Here is a 17,141-nt window from a genome sequence, read left to right as displayed (position 1 = left end):
GGTGAGCTGCGAGGAGGCTGTGGCGTCCACCAGAGCACTGCGGCCTCCTCAATCAGCTTATTGGTGAGAGTGCCAGCTGTCAGAACACTGTCAATCTCATAATGATAATGTATCCTGAGGATAAGTCATCAATATGTAATTAAGTGTGCAATGTTAACCATACTGGATGCAAAATGATCGCTATGGGGAAGAAAGGGAACCACTTACATGCCACGGTCAGCATTGACTGCAGTAGCTAAGGGATTAATTTGCCAGGATTGGAGTTATCTCCGATTCCAGTAGTCAGAATGGGGTGCCAGCTAGATAATACAGTTGGCACTCACATGGGATGACAAGGGCACAGCTCCTGAACTTGCACCATCACAGCGCCGTAATAGTAAATTTTAGACACTTAATTAAAGAACCACATTCTGATAAAAATCTTACAAGGAGAATGTGTCTTTCATAAAGATGAGAGGTTTAAATGAAAGTTTCACCCCTCCCGAACTAGAAGAATTCTGCATGTAAATGGAAAATAATCTCTAGGCCATGTCAGATTAGATTATCTATTGCTACTTAATTTTTTCAATTTATGCCAATTGCTTCTTTATGATTTCACAATGGGATAAATGGTGTAGTCAGTGGTGAATATTTGCGAGTTTTACATAATCTCAATAGTTATTCCTTTCAGGCCTCATCTCTTACGTTTAGTGACCAAATCAAACTATTTAGTTCCTTATCAAGGCATAGACCCCAAGGTTTGATGTCAGAGATTGTGTGGTGTTTGTTCTGCAACCCTTATAACAAAAAATAGAAACTGAGTCCCCAAACTCCTTTCACCAACATCTTATAGCGAGTTCGAGAAATGCAATGGTTATGATTGTAATGCACAGTGCTTGTCCTCATTTTCTTTTCTACCCTTACATTGCCTATCACTGCCCTACATTCTATTACATATTACAGGCATGCTCAACCTGTGGCCCTCCAGCTGTTGCAAAACTACAACTCCTATCATTCCCGGACAGCCTACATCTATCAGCCTAAAGCAGGGCATGGTGGGAGTTGTATTTTTACAACAGCTGGAGGGCCGCAGGTTGAGCATCCGTGTTCTATTACATCCTCTCTCCACCCTCCGTTTTCTGTACACACAACTTCTGTCTCCCTGCCCATCATTCAGAGTGATCTCTAACTGCCCCCTTCTGAGGCTTCTTCAGCTGCTGGGCCCCAAAGTAGCCACCATACCTGCTGTCCTGGACGTTAAACCTATGATTTACTTACAGAAGGATTTGTCCCATATATGGGGATGAATCAGACGCTTACCTCCCAGTAACTTTATTTCAACCAATACTGGAGCAACATAGCAAAAATATTTTTCACGTGTGATACTTCAAGCCCCTTACCCAATACAATTACACCAACATTATATAAGGAAGTGGTTGTGATTGTGACCAGAACATGTATATGAAATGTGATACTTGACCTTCATGCCTTGCTCTCCAGGTTCACCAGGCATTCCTAGGTATCCCTAATAAAGAGCAGAAACAATGTTTGGCACTTAAAAGCAGATCACATAGGTATTCTTAGCTACAATCTATTATATTTAGAAGGTTATGTGGATTAGGCCTCACGTACATGGCCATCTCTGATTTTTGGTATTTGTGCATTCTGCTTGGTTATTCTCCTTCTCAGAAATGGACAAGAATAGGACCTGTGCCGAGATTGTAAGATTGGGCAAACAGAACCATGAAAAAAATGGACGTGTTCATGGCCCATTGACTTGTATGGGACAGTGTGTTATCTTTTTTTTTTTAAGTAATAACACACTGAAGAAAAATATGGCCATGAGCAAGGCCTCATGCACGCGACCATATTTTGGTTGGTGTCCGATCTGCATTTTTCAAATATCGCACATGGACCCATTCATTTCTATGAGTCCACAAAAAATACAGACAGCACACGGATGTCATTCATATGCTGTCTGCGTCCGTTTGGCCATTGCGCAAATTAGGCGTGAGCGAATCAACCTTCGGATCATAGATCCAAAGTTGATTTGTTCAAATACTTTGATTTTAATGCTGTATGGGTGCAGCATTAAAGTGTATTGGCTCCATGGAGCCAAAGTTCATTTTTCCCGAAATCGCACTAGACTTCGGTGAATTCGTACTGTATGCATATCTGCGTATTGAAAAAGAATTTAAAATAGCAATCCGAATTGGGCTTTGGTACTGGCTGGTACCTCGGTACCAAAGCCCAGTTCGGATTGCTATTTTAAATGACTGAAGTCTTGTGCAACTTCGGGCGAGAAGAAAATTGGCTCCACGGAGCCAATACATGTATTTGAATTAATCGACTTCTATCCGATGGTCAATTCGCTCAAGCCTAGCGCAAATTATACAACATGTCCTTTTCTTGTCCGTGCATAAACCTCTTGTATGCAACTGTATTTTGGGTTGGTGTCCGATCCACATTTTTTTACAGATCGCACACAAACCCATTCATTTCTATGGGTCCACAGAAAATACAGACAGCACACGAATGTCATCCATGTGCTGTCTGCATTAGTTTGGCCATTGCGCAAATTATAGAACATGTCCTATTCTTGTCTGTTTTGTGGACAAGAATAGCCATTTCTGTATGGAAACTGCAGCATGCACATGAATGCTATTCATATTTTGCGGATCCATGGTTTGCTGACCGCAAAACGCATATGGTTGTGTGCATGAGGCCTAAGCCAATAAAGTAATTTAAAGCAAATTCAGGGAGGCTCCGTTTTTTGGAATGCATAAGGAACTGGTTAACGATCTAACATAAATGTTTTACCCATATCACTGACAACAGAACAGAAGGTCAAACAATGCATCTAGTGCCGTATTGGTATATTGATTACCATTTTTAAAAGCACAACTCCTTTTAATGATCAGATTTGCTGGCATCTAGGTAAAATTGTAGGCTCTCCTGTTGAGACCAGCGTGATCCACTCATATTGCCAGGAGACAGTAAGCGAGTACTTAAATGACACCGGTTCAAATCAATAGACAGTCCTCTGAAACAAGGGCTATCTTTTGCAATCACTTTGTGCTCTGGCTTATGAAGGATCTCACTCAAGGGACACCTTACCTTTATATGGCCAAAACATGGCATAAGGAAAGGGGTTGTTTAAGGTAACCCCTTTAAATATCGGGTCGGAGGGGGTCTGAGACCCGACACCCCTGCTAATCTGCTGCTTTGCCTTAGCTCCAACATCGGATGTCATCACAGGAACCACTCAGCAATGTCCACTGTGTGGTGGATGGATCATTGAAGTAAATGAGAGCAACGCCGCAGTAATCAAGTCTGTCCACTGCACAACGGATGAAGCTATGTCGTTTCGGCAGTGACTTCCGGTGCAGGGTGTCGGATACCCTCTGATGAGATATCGAAGGCTTGTCTTGAGTATAGGCCATCAATAATAACATCCCGGACAACACCTTTAAGTAAGCAGCTACCATATACAAACAAACAAAAACTGTCAAAGGTGTAGTTACCACATATCCTAGATCTCCAATGCTTCCGAAAAACCCAGGAGCACCAGCATCCCCCTGTTGTGAGAGAATCCGTGGATTATTACTCTTCTTCATATAGAAATATTGCATATGCATATAAATATATTGGTTTTATTAGATACAATATGTATAATAACATATTTCAAGTTCAGATAAATTCATTGTATTCCTAATTCCTTTTATTTCTTCATTTGAGTGCATGCTGGACCAATGGGATTTAAACAGGATCAAGTGCTATAAAATCTGAATTTTCTGTATAATATTTCTACTATTTGTATTTCAATATACAAGGCGGCATGACTTGGCAAAGGAACATGACTTAGTGAAAAAGGGACATGGATGAAAGGGGTTGTACAATGATTTATAGTGATGACCTATCCTCAGGATAGGAAGAGTCCGACACCCAGCGCCCTCGCCGATCAGCTGATTGAAGAGGAGGTGGCGTTCCATGCGAGCGCTGCTTCCTCTTCATTACACTTCTTGCCATCTCCTAAGGAGCGGCGGCGTTGTGTAATTACAAGTACTTTCTCCATTCAAGTGAATAGAGCGAGTACTTGTCATTACACTGCACTTCGGGAAAGAACAGGAAGCAGCACTCGCATGGATCGTTGCCTCTTCTTCATATAGCTGATCGGAAGGGTTCTCAGGTGTCGAACCTCCATCGATCAGAAATGTTTGACTTATTCTGAGGATAGGTCATCCATATAAATCGCTGTACAACCCGCTTAAGATGAACAACATGTGGCAAAAAGTGCAACAATTGTTTTGCTTAAAGTAAGCCAACCAATAGGTGGTATCAAGGTAAACTGTCCAGAAATGCACCAAAGTTGCTATCCATCATAAGCTACTTTAATAAATCAGACACATCTTTAGCCTGTCTAGAATAAGCTTACACTGTAATACAGGATTAGTAAATCTGTCCCTTTGTTCCATATGTATACTTTTTTTTTTAAACTGTCCTATAGGTCCTCCTCTCCATGCACAGTGACTATTGCGTTTAACACAAAGTATGCTTATGACACTCTTTAAAAAGAAAAAGTCAATGGAGGTAAAATACTATTGCAAAATGGACATAAAAATACACCAAATTTATTATGCCTTCTAAGTATGTCTGCCTTCTGCTATGATCAATCTTTATAAAAGAGGCTAAAATAATTGCCATTTTAGACATAATATATTGCTGTATATACTACGCTGGTCATGAGGTGTCATAAGAAAGAGAATAGTGTCTAACTTGCTCTTAATACAGAGGTGGACCGGCCATAGACCCTACCGGGACTATTCCTGGTAGGTGGACTAATGAGGGCATTAGAGGCCATTACTGGGGACACTATAGAAGGCATTACAAGGGCCCCTATAGGGATATGTTTAATTTGGGAAGCATTTTAGGGCATTACTGGAGCCACAAAAGGGGAATAATTATTGCTGGCGGGCACTATAGGGGCATTATTAATACTGGAAGCAATTTTAATACTGAGGGGCATTATTATTACTAGGGGGGACAATAGTGGACAATATTATTGCTGGAGGTGGTATTATGCATTATTAATACTAGGGGCGCTATAAGGGCAGTATTAGTATAGGGGGTACTATAGGGGCATTATCATGACTTGAGGCACTATTTTTTGCAGTATATTTTTGGGGTATTGGGGAACACAACGGCTACAGTGTTGGGATGGCACAAGGATGACACTGTTGGGGCACAAGGATGGGGAGTTTGTGTTAAGAAGGTGGAGAAGATGATAGAAGAGCAAGAAATCTAAAATGTCTGTGTAACAAACTCTGCAAAGATGAGACAAAGCTGAAAGGCGATGTCTTAGTGGTCTTGTAAGAATGGAGAAGATGAGGAAAGAGAATGAGCAGGCATCATGCTGAAGGTAGGACTAGCTCGGTGCTGTGGCTCACGTCTCACCTCCTCAGCACCCGTATCCATATTTTCATTAGAGACAACTGGAGAAGGACAGAACATGTCAGCTGGTGCTGCCCACCACAGAGGGGCAGCTACTGGTGTGGTATTTGGTTCTACTGTATTATGTACTTCAATGTGGCATTTGATTCTGCTGCGGCATTTTAATCTGTTGGGATGGTATTTTGTGCTGCACTGTGGCATTTGAATCTGCTGAGATGGTATTTTGTGCTGCACTGTGGCATATGAATCTGCTGCGGCAGTATTTTGCGCTGCACTGTGGCATTTGATTCTGCTGCGGCAGTATTTAGCGCTGCACTGTGGCATTTGAATCTGCTGAGATGGTATTTTGCGCTGCACTGTGGCATTTGATTCTGCTGAGGCAGTATTTTGTGCTACACTGTGGCATTTGGTTCTGCTGCGGCAGTATTTTGTGCTGCACTGTGGCATTTGATTCTGCTGCGGCAGTACTTTGCGCTGCACTGTGGCATTTGATTCTGCTGCGGCAGTATTTTGTGCTGCACTGTGGCATTTGATTGTGCTGCGGCAGTATTTTGCGCTGCACTGTGGCATTTGATTCTGCTGCAGCAGTATTTTGCGCTGCACTGTGGCATTTGATTTTGCTGCGGCAGTATTTTGCGCTGCACTGTGGCAGTTGATTTTGCTGCAGCAGTATTTTGCGCTGCACTGTGGCATTTGAATCTGCTGAGATGGCAATTTGTGCTGCACTGTGGCATATGATTCTGCTGCAGCAGTACTTTGCGCTGCACTGTGGCATTTGATTCTGCTGCAGCAGTATTTTGTGCTGCACTGTGGCATTTGATTCTGCTGCGGCAGTACTTTGCGCTGCACTGTGGCATTTGATTCTGCTGCGGCAGTATTTTGTGCTCCACTGTGGCATTTGATTCTGCTGCAGCAGTATTTTGCGCTGCACTGTGGCATTTGATTTTGCTGCAGCAGTATTTTGCGCTGCACTGTGGCATTTGAATCTGCTGAGATGGTATTTTGCGCTGCACTGTGCCATTTGAATCTGCTGGGATGGTATTTTGTGCAGCACTGTAGCTTTTGATTCTGCTGGGGCGATATTTTGTGCTGCACTGTGGTATTTAATTCTGCTGAGATGGTATTTTGCGCTGCACTGTGGCTTTTGATTCTGCTGCGGCAGTATTTTGTGCTGCACTGTGGCTTTTGATTCTGCTGCAGCAGTATTTTGAGCTGCACTGTGGCTTTTGAATCTGCTGGGGCGATATTTTGTGCTGCACTGTGGCATTTGGTTCAGCTCTGTTTATTGTGCTGCACTGTGATATTATGTTATGATTAAGGGCTCATGCACATAACCATTGCCTGTTTCGCGGTCCGCAAAACATGGATACCAACCGTGTGTATTCCGCATTTTGCGGAACAGAACGTCTGGCCCACAACAGAACTGTCCTATCCTTGTCCATAATGCGGAGAATAGGACATGTTCTATTTTTGGGTGGAAGGGCCATAAGGAAACAGAATGCACATGGAGTATATTTCATTTTATATGCAGACCCATTGATGAGAATGGATCCGCATACGGGCCGCAGAAAGAACTGCACATAAATGGGGGGAAAAAATCTTCGGGTGCACGCGCCCTATGAGATCAGATAAGACACATCCGAAACATGTCAACTAATCAGACTGGGACTGTTTGTATCTTTTTCACTTGGCTGAACATGTTTCAATAAATCGGAGGCTGGCTTTTTCCACATTTGATTGGTGTTGGTGCTGTCTGGCATTTTCCGGGCCCCGGGTGAGCTAGCTGTTTGCAACATTGCACTATGCTATTTAGTATTGCTAACCTTGCCTACTTGTGTTTTTCCCGTCTTCTGTCAACTTGGACCTGCTACAACACGGGGCCACTTTTAGTTTTTTTTTCCAGGGCCACATTAAGTACCCAATCTGCCCCTCTCCAAGTATAGGAAAGGAAAAGAAAGTTTTTTTGCTGCCTACAGCAACCAATCAGCGCTCAGCATTCATGGCTTAAGCTGCTCTGGTAATGAGAGCTGTGCTGTGATTGCTTGCTATAGTTTTTTCAGCACCCGAAAGCTCCTCTGGGCAGATATATCACATGGCTAAACATACACCTAATAATACGATATTAATTCATATTAAATCCATAGGTCATCATTTACAAAACACTGCTTCATTCTCAGTTTGCAGTAGGGCGTGATTATTGGCCAGCCCAAGCGTATTTGTGCTGCACATTTTACTCCACATAGACCTTAAGAAAGAGCCTTTATGTCGCTAAAGGACTTTACCTGGAAATTGCACTGAAAGATAATAAGCTTGAAAGCCATGTCTGTGTAGTGTTGGAAATTTGGATTTTTCAGCTGGCCTCCTCTTTACTTATCCCAGTTTGCCAAGATCTTTGGAAAGGGAGCATTGTAAACTTTGCATATTCCAAGACTAACTGTTTACAATGATGTATCTCAATTGCATTAATATTATTCTCTTCATCCCTTAAACTGGAACGTTTTCCAGACTAGGAGAACTAAAAACCTACCTTCTGTCCGTTTGGTCCCTCAGGTCCTTGCTTTCCCGGTAGCCCTCGAGATCCCTGCAATAAATAATTCCAAGTATTATTATACTATACCATTTAGAATAATGAGTATATCGATGTTACTGGTCATAATGGATGCCAAGTTCTTTACAAGTTATTTTTGACATATCCCTTAAACCGCTGGTTCTTCGGTATTTTATCTAGGGATATCTGCACCTTTAGGCCTCATGCACACGACCGTCTTTTTTTTCTGCTCGGATGCGGACCCATTCACTTCAATAGGGCCGCAAAAGATGTGGCCAGCACTCCGTGTGCTGTCCGCAACCGTTGCCCTGTTCTGTGGCCCCGCAAAAAAACTATAGCCTGTCCTATTCTTGTCCGTTTTGCAGACAAGAATAGCCATTTCTACAATGGGCCGCCCATTCCGTAAAGCGCAGAAGTCACACGGGCGTCTTCCGTTTTTTGCGGATCCGCAGTTTGCGGACCGCAAAAAACGGCACGGTCGTGTGCATGAGACCTTAAGCAAATTCTGACAAGTCACTGAGACATGCCAGAAGATTGCATTGCTGGGGCTGAGGGGTACGTCAGAATCGGCCTGAAATATTGTAAACCTACAAGTAGAGCTAGGGGAATACATGCTGAAACTCATTTACAGCAGAGCTTAGTGGGGTCTCCGGTTTATGAAAGCAATCCATGTCAGTCAATGCCGAAAAACACATTTCCTTAAACGGGTTATCCCATAATTAATGTAAAAAAATAAATAAATGAAAATCCGATATCCTCTAGTGTGGGGTTCAGCAACTTCCGGCACGCCAGATGTTCAGAAACTACAACTCCCAGAATCCTTCTTTTACTTTTACTTTTAGTTACAAGAACAGCTGAGCAAGTATGCATGCTGGGAGTTGTAGTTTCACAGCAGCTAGAGTGCCCAAGGTTGCTGAACCCTGGTCAAATACATGACAATATCTTTCTAACAAACTTAGAGCCAACCCTGTACCTCACATGGATTCTGAGATATCCTCATACATTGCTCCAGTTGCTGGCTGCTTAGTGGGTGTGCACTCTCAGGGGCGTGTCCTTTCTACTGCAGCTGGTGGCAGTTGAAGGATAGAACTGAGTATGCGCTTCCATCTCAGTGCAAACTATACAGTGAATAACGCTGTGGCTATACTTAATTTTTTTATTACATGCAATTATAAAAGTATTTAGATCCAGGTGCTGGTTTGCAAAATATTGAATATTTTTCGTGGGACAACCCCTTTAAACTGTCTTGCATAATCACTGCCGCTATGTGCTCATTTAAAATTTCATTTATGGATTTTTTTACGCTACCGCATAAACCTTTATCAGCTATAGTAACCACATAATGCAGCCATTCTGTGCACCCTCCTCCTTCTTCTGCCAGCCCCTCCCTGGGCCAGGCGAGATAACTCTGCAGGCATCTGCCCTGTCAATCGAGAAGGAGAGCTGGCAGAGGAAGCAGGAGGGTGCACAAAATCTTCAGAATGAAGCAATAGATCTCTAAGTGAAGGTATTATTACAGTCAGCTGACTAGTTCTACAAGACATTGTGCCCGGTTCAACAGTGAACTTCCTGGTGACAGATGCCCTTTAAAAATTTAGTGATGTTAAATTGAATGAAGAAAAATTGAATTAAATTGTACGTCGAGGTTTACATGTTAAACTTCTTCTGAATATAATACATTGTCAACATTTGAAGAAATACGTCTATTTACCTTTCCACCAGGAGGCCCATCTATACCAGTATTACCGATCTTGCCAATGGCACCCTGGAACAAAAAGTTAACAAACATTATTTATTGATCTATTCTAGACGAAAAATCCAATGAAATACACATTTATTATGGAGATAAAAACAGATCCGTCTATTTCCAACAAGGTTAAAAACTACATCAACGAAAAAGTGCGTTTTTCTACATATTATTAAAGTAGTAATATGAAGTGTATGGTATAGTACGAAAAAAAACCACACTGGGCAATTAAAAAAAAAACCACACTGGGCAATTCACACTGGGAAAAAGTGCGTTTTTCTACATATTATTAAAGTAGTAATATGAAGTGTATGGTATAGTACGAAAAAAAACCACACTGGGCAATTCAAAAAAAAACCACACTGGGCAAAAAAAACCACACTGGGCAATTCACACTGGGAAAAAGTGCGTTTTTCTACATATTATTAAAGTAGTAATATGAAGTGTATGGTATAGTACGAAAAAAAACCACACTGGGCAATTCAAAAAAAAACCACACTGGGCAATTCATCTGAATCTTTGAAGAAACTTTGCCACTCTTTCCAAGACTTACAAAAAGTTTCATGTTTGGCAAAAAAGAGAGGTGACTTTCAAGTAACATCCCGTGAAACTAACGTATTAAGCTGCTTTTCACTTAAAATGGTGGATAGTACTGGTATGTGCCCAAGATTAGTATATTAGGCTGGTATACTACATATCTTCCCGTGTATATTTATATATCAAGTTAACTCCTTAGTAACCAAGCCTGTTTGGGCCTTAATGACCTAGCCAGATTTTGGAAATCTGACGTGCCACTTTTGCAGAGAATAACTTCGTAAAGGTTTTGCACATCAAAGTGATTCTGACATTGTTTTCTTGTCACATATTGTACTTAGGGTACATTCACACTTGCGTTGTTGGATTTCGGCAGGCAGTTCAGTCGCCGGAACTGCCTGCCGGATCCGGAAATCCGTATGCAAACGGATAGCATTTGTTTCCGGATGCAGATCGGGCTGACAAATGCATTCCGGATCCGTCTCTCCGGTGTCATCTGAAAAAACTGATCCGGTATTTATATTTTTAACATTTTTAAGGGTCTGCGCATGCGCTGAACGGGAAACCGGATTCGGTTTTCCAGAACACTTGGTACCGGATCCGGCATTTATACATTTAAATGGAAATTAATGCCGGATCCGGCATTCCGTCAAGTGTTCTGGAATTTTGGCCGAAGAAAATACCGCAGCATGCTGCTGTATTTTCTCTGGCCAAATACCGTAAGAGGGACAGAACTGAAGACATCCTGATGCATACTGAACGGAATGCTTTCCATTCAGAATGCATTAGAATAAAACTGAAGCTTTTTTTCCGGTATTGCGCCCCTGTGACGGAACTTAATACCGGAAAACTTTAACGCAAGTGTGAAAGTACCCTTAGGTGGTAAAATTTTACCGATAAAATATGCGTATCCTTATTAAAAAACTTAAAAATCTATGAAAATTTGTAAAAATTGGCATATTGTCTTATTCTTAACTGCAATATTTCACATATATACATAAATACTATTTAATATTTTAAACAGAAATATATTTCCACATCTTTACTTTATTTTAGCTGCACTTACAAAACCCTTTTTCTTTTTAAATTTAGTAAACTTGCCATTTTAACATTAATTAAAACATTTTTGAAGTACATATTTTTTCCTGCAACAAGCCAAGTTTTCACAGGCTTATAATCATAGGCATTACTACAGGGGTGCAAGGCGGGCAATTGCCCCACTAGGTTATTCCTTGCTCCCCCCTGCATGCCCCCTTGCTGATTGCCCTTTAAAATGCTGTCCACCGCCGCTAGTACAGCCAGGGCCGTCTTTAACGCGAGGCAAAAGAGGAAGGCAGCTGCCTCTTGTGCCCCGCTGGCCACTGGTGGTGTGGGGGGCGGCGGCAGGGCACATGGAGATGAGCGCTTCCATTGTGGAAGAGCTCATCTCCATAGTCATCTGTATGGCCGTCCTTAGGACAGCGATACAGATGGAAGTGCTGCGGTGGGGCAGGGGAGGGAGAGGCGTCTCCCTTCCCTGTTCCTCTGATAGGCTGCAGGCCACTCATCATTATTAAAGTTTACTACTCTACGAGGTATGTATGTTGTGATAGAGGGCGTTATTGCATGCTAGGGTGTGGGAAGCCGAGATCCAGGGGATCCAAGTAAATTCTTGCCCAGGGTCCAATCAATATTAAAGACGGCCTTGAGTACAGCAGCGATCTGTCGGTTTTGCAAAACTGAAAGTACTGCCCATGCTGCCCACCCGCTTCACTACGGGCTCCTTGGCAGTCGGCAGCCAAGTGAATCTTCCCCGCCCACCTCAGCTGCTATTGGCTGCCTCTGTATTTCAGCCTAGCAGGGCCTGCAGAGGCAGAAAAGAATGCGCCTTGGGGATTTAACATCAGAAAACATCGTTGCGCGCCCCTGCCCCTGCGACCACACCTAGAGGAAGAAGGCACGAGGACATAGCACGTCAGAACTGCAAGTAACTTTTCTATCTGCAATGCACCCCTGACCAGCGCCCCTTGCGTTACATGCACCCTGACCAGCGGCCCCTGCGTTACATGCACCCTGACCAGCGCACCCAGTGTTACATGCACCCCTGACCAGCGCACCCAGCGTTACATGCACCCTGACCAGCGGCCCCTGCGTTACATGCACCCTGACCAGCGCACCCAGTGTTACATGCACCCCTGACCAGCGCACCCAGCGTTACAAGCACCCCTGACCAGCGTACCCTGAGTTACACGTACCCCTGACCGCCGCATTCTGCGTTACAAGTAGAATAAGTAGTATTAGTTGCACACACCAACAACACCCACAGGGTTATTTCACAAAAGGGTGAAGAGTTTGGAGAAGTCAAGAGAAGTGAATAATATAGGACAACATAGCGGATTTGAAAAAAAATCTCCAATTCAGCTCACTTTCCTGTTCAGTTATGTTGTCCTAGATTGTTCCCTTCTCCAAACTCTTCACTGTTTTGTGAATAAGCCTGTGAGCGTCTGTTCATTGGTCTTCTTTTGTGACATGTTTAACATATGGGATTATTTACACAGTCCTGGTGTTTGCTGAAACGGCTTTAAACTATAAAGAAAAGTTTTCGAGAGTGTTTCTCTCTTTCTCAGGTCTGAAGCAATACCGAGGAACAGGGGCGTCGTTAGGTCAAAACATTCGGGGCTTGAGCCCCGGATGTTTTGACCAGTGCCCCGAATGTTATGCTGGCAGGGCCGGCTGCTCTGACTCTCCTGCACTACTCTACACCGGCCCCGCCGCTCACAGGACCGGAGGATACATTTATAAACTGTAATCCTAATCTGTATCATGCAGTAACTGAACTTTAAATTCAGCGTTCATGTCATTACTATCTTACACACTCAGCTCCGGAAACATGCAGTGTGGGCGGCGCTCGCTCACTGACGTCACGCTCCTGCTCCTCCCACTAGGTGGCGCAAGCACGTGACGTCAGTGAGTGAGCGCCACCCGCACTGCATGTTTCTTGAGCTGAGTGTGCAAGATAGTAATGAGATGAACGCTGATTTAAAGTTCAGTTACTGCAGGATACGGATTACTGAGGGGATGATCTCTGGGGTTGACCAGATGGCTAGGCCCTTCACAGTAGTTATTGACCCCTTTCAGCAGTCCCCCATTCACTGAAGGGGGGACTGCTGAAAGGGGTTAATAACTACTGTAAAGGCGGGACTGCTGAAAGGGCTTAAAGTACAAGGGGGGTGGTGGGATGATCTGTGGGGTTGCCCTGACGGCTAGGCCCTTCACAGTAGTTTTTAACCCCTTTCAGCAGTCAGCCATTCACTGAAGGGGGACTGCTGAAAGGGGTTAATAACTGCTGTGAAGGGAGGGCTGCTGAAAGGGGTTAATAACTGCTGTGAAGGGAGGGCTGCTGAAAGGGGTTAATAACTACTGTGAAGGGAGGGCTGCTGAAAGGGGTTAATAACTACTGTGAAGGGGGACTGCTGAAAGGGGTTAATAACTACTGTGAAGGGGGACTGCTGAAAGGGGTTAATAACTACTGTGAAGGGGAGACTGCTGAAAGGGGTTAATAACTGCTGTGAAGGGAGGGCTGCTGAAAGGGGTTAATAACTACTGTGAAGGGAGGGCTGCTGAAAGGGGTTAATAACTACTGTGAAGGGAGGGCTGCTAAAAGGGGTTAATAACTACTGTGAAGGGAGGGCTGCTAAAAGGGGTTAATAACTACTGTGAAGGGGGGACTGCTGAAAGGGGTTAATAACTACTGTGAAGGGATGGCTGCTGAAAGGGGTTAATAACTACTGTGAAGGCCCCCAGGCTATGGGGGCGTGGCTTCACGGGGGCATGCTACAGTGGGCTTGTGCCCCGGATGTTTTTAGACCCTAGCAACGCCCCTGCCGAGGAAGAAAGGAAAACGCTTGAAAGCTTGTCTTTTAAGTATTAGGTTAGTACAATACAAAGGTATCCCTACATACTGCAATACTCTAGTATTTTGTAATCTTTTTTCTACATACTTATTTCATTTTTTTTTGTAGTATGATTAAGTGGTGAAAATTATTAGTGACCCCCATTTTTGACTGTGGTATCTTATGTGACCCCCTATATATTGTTCCTAGAGTCACCACTGCTTATAAGTGTCAGAATAATATAACTCCCCCAAAAGTGACCCCATTTTAAATACTACACCCCTTAACGTATTCATCTATGGGCGTAATGAGTTTTTTAAAGAAATTAATGCTAAGAAGGTGAAAAACTAAATTTCATTTTTTACACAAAAGTGTCAAATTTCTACAAAGCACATGAAAATGAAGAAGTACACCCAAAAAATGTATCACCCCATTTCTCCTGTCTTCAGAAATATCCCCATTGTGGCCCTAATCTTATGTCTTGACAAACGGCAGGGCCCAAACATAAAGGAGCACCCAGTGGCTTACAGAACACAAAATGTGCTTGAAAATGTTTTAGGCCCCATTGCACACTTGTAATGGCGTTGAGCTGCCAAAACAATAAAAATAAAAATAAAAATTGCCCCATTTTGAAAACTAAACCCCCTAAGGTATTTATCTAGGGGTGTAGTGAGCATTTAGACCCCCTAGTTTTTTGTAGAAATTAATGCTAAGCAGGTGAAAAAAAATATTTTTAATTTTTTACACAAAAGTGTCAATTTAAAGACTGTTTTTTTTTCTACAGAGCACATGAAAATGAAGAAGTCTTCAGAAATATCCCCATTGTGGCCCTAATCTTATGTCTTGACACACGGCAGGGCCCAAACATAAAGTAGCACCTGGGGCCTTTCAGATAATAAACTGAAAAAATGGTTCAGGCCCCATTGCACACATGTAATGGTGTTGAGTTGCAAAATGATAGAAAACCCTTATAAACGACCCTATTTTAAAAACTAGATCCCTTAAAGCATGCATCTAGTGGTGTAGTAAGCACGCTGAGTGCACAATTGTTATAGGACGTTATTTAGGAGTAAATATGGTTTTATTGAAATTGTTAATAAAATCTTCACAGGAAATTGGAGAAAAAATATGGGTGACCCTGTTACTGTCCTAGAAATCCGCCACATTCTTATCTTTGTGGCGTGTACAGATGAGAAGTGAAGCTGTGCACTTATAAGGGAGGGAGATTTCTAAAAAGGGAGATTTAAAAAAAAAAAACTGAACTGTAGTGAAAGGCAACAAGTCCAAGAAAACGGAGCAAAATTTCTCCAACTATATTGCAAATTCCAGTTTGTTCACAAGATACAAGAACACCGATAGGGCTGTAATGACAAGCTGGCATTTAGGGACAGTGACTGGTCATACAACGTCTCTTTAGCCCCTTCAATCCCTATATGAGAGACGAACGTGCTAAGTGACGCGTTGCACCATAACAGGCCCCTGCCCGGCAAGGTAGAAACCGCTATGCACACAATCAACCAGTCACCTACAGAATATATAAAAGGACAGTGTCCAGAACCGTCTGTGGGAACAGTAATGGATCACTAATTCCCAGTGTCAGTATTTCTAGACGTGTTTTGGATGCCCACAGTGTACTGGTGAGGAACAACTCAATCATTAGAGATTCTCCAAATAAAAAATATCATGCCAATATCATGATACAGTAATGTGAATGGAATTAACATCTTTGTGTGGCAGGACATAGTCATAAAAAATGAAATTAGGAAAATTAAGAAAACAAATCAGAAAAGGTAAAATTTGTTCTAATGTCTGTATGTAAAAAATAAATTAGCCCCACAACCCATCCCAAAAGGATCCCTCCCTTGAAAGCCCACAAACTAAACAGAAAATGATAATAAATTGACTTCCTAAAAAGACCCCCCCCCCATCCACCCTTTTTGGTATTAAATAAAATTAATAATTAGCAACAGTATGGTACGTCTCAAAACGGCAGATGCCTGGTTGTGATGGGCAACTGAAGCAGTAAATTTGTATGTCCCTCCTCCTTCCATGTTTGCTACACACCTGGCATCGTTTCTGAGGATATGTCTTGCTGGCAGTGGCAGGGACAGGGTGAGGGAAGTGGCGTTCTGAAAACCTTCAAACATCTTGCTATATTATTTTAATGTGATATAAAATATTAAAATAATATAGCAAAAATTATAATGCAGAAAGAAGAAAAAGAGCAATATCCAACCACAGTCACCTGTAGTCATAGAATATAAAAAATAAATGACGGACCAAATATCTATCTGCAGACTAATCACTGCGAAACTACTGAATACCAACAGTAGGACTGAAACCATACCATTACCTGAGTCATAGAACACAAAAAATAATGAATAAAAAACGGATCAGTTATCTATATGGAGATTGATCATTGTGAAATTAATGAACACTCGATTTTTTGTATAGGAGATAGGTATCTGCAATTCTACCGAGTATATATCTACACGATACGTCTCAGTATATCCACCAGTGTGATTTAAATTCTGCTGTAGTGTTCATTAATTTCACAATGATCAATCTCCGTATAGATAAAAGATCCGTTTTTTATTCATTATTTTTTGTGTTCTATGACTCAGGTAATGGTATGGTTTCAGTCCTACTGTTGGTATTCAGTAGTTTCGCAGTGATTAGTCTGCAGATGGATATTTGGTCCATCATTTATTTTTTATATTCTATGACTACAGGTGACTGTGGTTGGATATTGGTCTTTTTCTTCCTTCTGCATTATTTTTGCTATATTATTTTAATATTTTATATCACATTATAATATTAAAATAATATAGCAAAAATAATAATCTATATGGAGAGTGATCATTGTGAAATTAATGAACACTACAGCAGAATTAAAATCACACTGGTGGATATACTGAGACGAATCGTGTAGATATATACTCTGTAGAATTGCAGATACCTATCTCTTATACAAAAAAATCGGGATACGAAACGCGCAATAAGAGAAATA

General features: G+C 42.2%; 1 protein-coding gene across 1 annotated transcript in view; it reads right to left on the bottom strand.

Moving 5' to 3' along the window:
- The window catches only part of LOC122939433 (collagen alpha-1(IX) chain-like), an 89,060-nt gene that overhangs the window by 30,703 nt on the left and 41,216 nt on the right, over window positions 1–17,141 (bottom strand). The window contains 2 exon segments of the mRNA XM_044295500.1: window positions 7,958–8,011; window positions 9,690–9,743. Of these exon segments, the coding sequence (XP_044151435.1) occupies window positions 7,958–8,011; window positions 9,690–9,743 (108 nt within the window).

This window comes from Bufo gargarizans, chromosome 5 (genome assembly GCF_014858855.1).
Source record: "Bufo gargarizans isolate SCDJY-AF-19 chromosome 5, ASM1485885v1, whole genome shotgun sequence".
NCBI lineage: Eukaryota > Metazoa > Chordata > Amphibia > Anura > Bufonidae > Bufo > Bufo gargarizans.
This window is presented reverse-complemented; position numbering and strand designations above follow the sequence as displayed.